This window comes from Crocuta crocuta, unplaced genomic scaffold, assembly GCF_008692635.1.
Source record: "Crocuta crocuta isolate KB4526 unplaced genomic scaffold, BGI_CrCroc_1.0 scaffold866, whole genome shotgun sequence".
In the NCBI taxonomy this organism is placed as follows: domain Eukaryota; kingdom Metazoa; phylum Chordata; class Mammalia; order Carnivora; family Hyaenidae; genus Crocuta; species Crocuta crocuta.
This window is the reverse complement of record NW_027531900.1, coordinates 818,777-822,060: the sequence shown is the minus strand read 5'-3', so window position 1 is coordinate 822,060 and position 3,284 is coordinate 818,777. Positions and strand designations below refer to the sequence as shown.

At 59.5% G+C, this 3,284-nt stretch overlaps 1 protein-coding gene across 1 annotated transcript in view; it reads right to left on the bottom strand.

Moving 5' to 3' along the window:
• CARD19 (caspase recruitment domain family member 19) overlaps positions 1-3,284 on the bottom strand; it is a 24,923-nt gene that overhangs the window by 11,650 nt on the left and 9,989 nt on the right. Inside the window, exon 5 of the mRNA XM_077773951.1 lies at positions 661-749. Within this exon, the coding sequence (XP_077630077.1) occupies positions 661-749 (89 nt within the window). The remainder of the gene's footprint in view (positions 1-660; positions 750-3,284) is intronic.

Genomic DNA, 3,284 nt, shown 5'->3' with positions numbered 1-3,284 from the left:
CATGTGTCGGGGAGGGGCAGAGGGAGAGAGAGAATCTTAAGCAGGCTCCATGCTGGGTAAGGAGTCCTACAAGGGGCTCGATCCCACGACCCTGGGATCATGACCTGCACTAAAATCAAGAATCAGATATTTGGGGCACTGGGGTGGCTCAGTCGGTTGAGCGTCTGACTTCGGCTCAGATCATGATCGCGCTGTTTGTGGGTTCAAGCGCCCAGTTGTGGTCTGTGCTGACAGCTCAGAGCCTGGATCCTGCTCTGGATTCTGGGTCTCCCTCTCTCTGCCCCTCCCCCACGTGTGTGTGTGTGTGTGTGTGTGTGTGTGTGTGCGCGCGCGCGCGTGCGCACACATGTAAGCATGCTCTCTCTAAAATAAATACACATTAAAATATTTTTTAAAAATAGGTGCATTTGGGGGCACTTGGGTGGCTCAGTCAGTTAAGCAACTGACTCTTGATTGTAGCTCAGGTCAGGATCTCAAGGTTTGTGGGATGGAGCCCCACGTCCAGCTCTGTGATGGCAGCACTGTCTCTCCCTCTCTCTCTGAGAATAAGCTCATTTGTTGCGAATAAATAATATCTCGATAAAGTTGAGGGGTCATCGAATGGGGTCATCATGTGAGAACAAGCAGGATGTTCTACTCAACAGACCCTGTCCTCCTCACCTCTGTCTGCTGTTGCCACCTCCTCCTGGCTGATTTTTCCCTCAGAAATATGAATTTCTAATTTCTGGATCCTCCCAGGTCCTGAAAGTCTACCTGGAAGACAGACTCGTCAGCGCCCCACCATGGCGAGAAACTGCCCCCAGGGATACAAAAAGACCTGCCATGGCCACACGGGCAGAACCTTCTGGGTCACCTGGTGTCACCACTGGCAGCCCCTCTGATCCAGCTGACGGCGTGTGCCCCGTGACCAGGCACTCATAGCTTCATCATTCTATGATGATTCTAGCTCTGCGACTCTAGCAAGACCACCACCCCCATTTCCGGATGGGGAAACTGAGGTATGGCAAATAGATGAGGGACCTGCCTAAGACCTTAGCCACTAGGGAATAAAGATGGAGGCTGGACCCAGGCACAGCTTTGTGGCAGCCTCTTGACATCCAAGACTGCCCACTCACATAATTAACGTTCTAATTAACCGTGCAGTTAGCTGCATCCCGGCCCCAGGCTGTTCTGCCCAGCACTGCCTCAATAGCATGTGTACTCATGCACAGGACAGGCATACAGCAGGTGCTCACTAAAGAGTTGTGGAATGAATGGGCATAGGCCCAGCGCTGTCAGCGGGCGGCATACTGTGGCGGTCCCTCCCGCTGTAGCCCTTGCTTGGTGGAGTCTGGCCCCAGCAGGCGTGAGGAGCGAGCGTGAGTCACTTGGCTCAGGGCACACACAGCCTGGGGCTGGAGCTTTTCGTGGGCTGGGAGCCATGCAGGAAAACCACCCAGATGGCCACACCCAGGAAGGAAAACGCACAGGAAGCTTTGGTCGTAGGTCCTGAGTAACAGTCTCAGGCAGCTGTCACAGGATGGAGTCGAATGCTCTGGCACAAACCGGCCCCGCCTTGGCCAGCAACTTCTGCCAAGCCGCACCTCCCCCATCTTCTTGCTCAGCTGGTACCAAGACCACAGACCCCCAACCCCTTACCCCTGCGTAGCACACAAGGCCCTATGGGAGTCACCCCACCTGCCTTCACCCCAGGTTCCTGAGCCATCCTGCAGAGCAGCCCCCTCTGGCATCACGCTGCCTGGGATGCCTGCCCAAGGATGAGACCCCTGTCCCGGGCTCCCCGCTGGCTAACTGCTACTCGACTCACTGTCCTCCCCTCAAGAGGCCTCCCTGAGTTCCTGGGGCTCCATCGCCACTGCAGTCCCTGTCCCTCTCAGAATCCCCTCCTGTTTGGGCACCGGAACTGCCCTCGGGTGAGGTGCTGAGGGGGCTCACTCCCCAGCACACCTGGTTCCACAGAAGAGTAACAGCTGCAGCGACATCTGGCCAGCGCTGCCCTGTGCAGATGCATCGCATCCAAACGCTCACCCTGCAACCTGTCATGGCGGCCCCAGGACCAGCACAAGGCAGACCCTGGGTCCTTGCACAGGGACAATGAGTCAAGGACTTCAGGCCTGCAGCGTGGCAGAGCTGCCCGTCTGAGCCTACCAGGCCTGCACTCTCTGGGCCTCAGCTCCCCGCTCTCAAAATGAAGAGCTGTGACAGAAGGGCTCTCTGGAGGCTCAGCGCTCAGACTTGGCTGTGAGAAAGGGGCTGTGGAGGGGCTGCCACGCGACCTTGAGGGGCCCTGGGCAGGACACAGGTCCAGTTCTGCCTCTGCCCCAACCACCCAGGTGGCCTGCGGCTTGGCACCTTTCCAATCTGAGCCTTTATTTCCTCATCCACATAGCAATGATATCCTACATGTTCCTACAGCAATTCTGGACGGGACGCACCTGACGCTCGGTCAAGGGCACAACAGACTCTCAGAAACAGCAGCCACAAATGAGAAGGGTTCGGGGAGATGACAGGGGAACAGGAGGCAACTGGGGTCTCTTCTGACCTGCGCTGGGACACCACACTGTCCCAGAAGACACCAGGTACCAGCCCATGAAATCCTATTTGTGGGACTCCAGGGAGCACTGGGGAGAGAACAGGGACCTCTGTCACCCCGGGATGTGGAAGAGTGGGGCCCCTGGGAGCAAGAACATTTCCTGACCACGCTGTCATGCGGTCCTGGCCACCCCATCGCCATCACCGGGTCTCTTCATCAGTGGAAGTTCCACACAACAAGGTGACCCTGCTCAGCTGGGATCAGGAGGGAGGTGGGTTCCGCAGTCAGCACAGGCTCTGGGGGGCTGGCTGCGCCGCAGACCCCACCCTGGCAGAGGATGGAGGGAGCAGGGGCGCCCTGCGCGCAGCACAAAGCCCGGGGGTGCTGGCTGAGTCTGTGTCCCCGGTTCCCCTGGGCCTGACCCCGGACAAGTGTCCCACTGGTACTATACACGGGCGTCAGGCGGCCAGGAGGACCCCGCGAAGACCCCTGGTGCCCTTTCCATTCTCGCCTCCTGTCAGGCCGCAGCGCCCCCTCAGCCCCTCGCCCACGGCCCCTCCAGGCCCCGACCACTGCTACTGGCCGGTCGTTATCCCGCGCACAGAGAGGCGGTCACGTACAAAGGTCACTGGCCGCTGCCGCGAGGAGCTGCCGCCGGGGCAGCACCGGGGCAGGTGGACCCGAGGAGCCACCGCGGCCGCGCGCCCGTCCCGGGCTGGCAGGCGGGACACCGGCCCGGCCCGCGCTCACC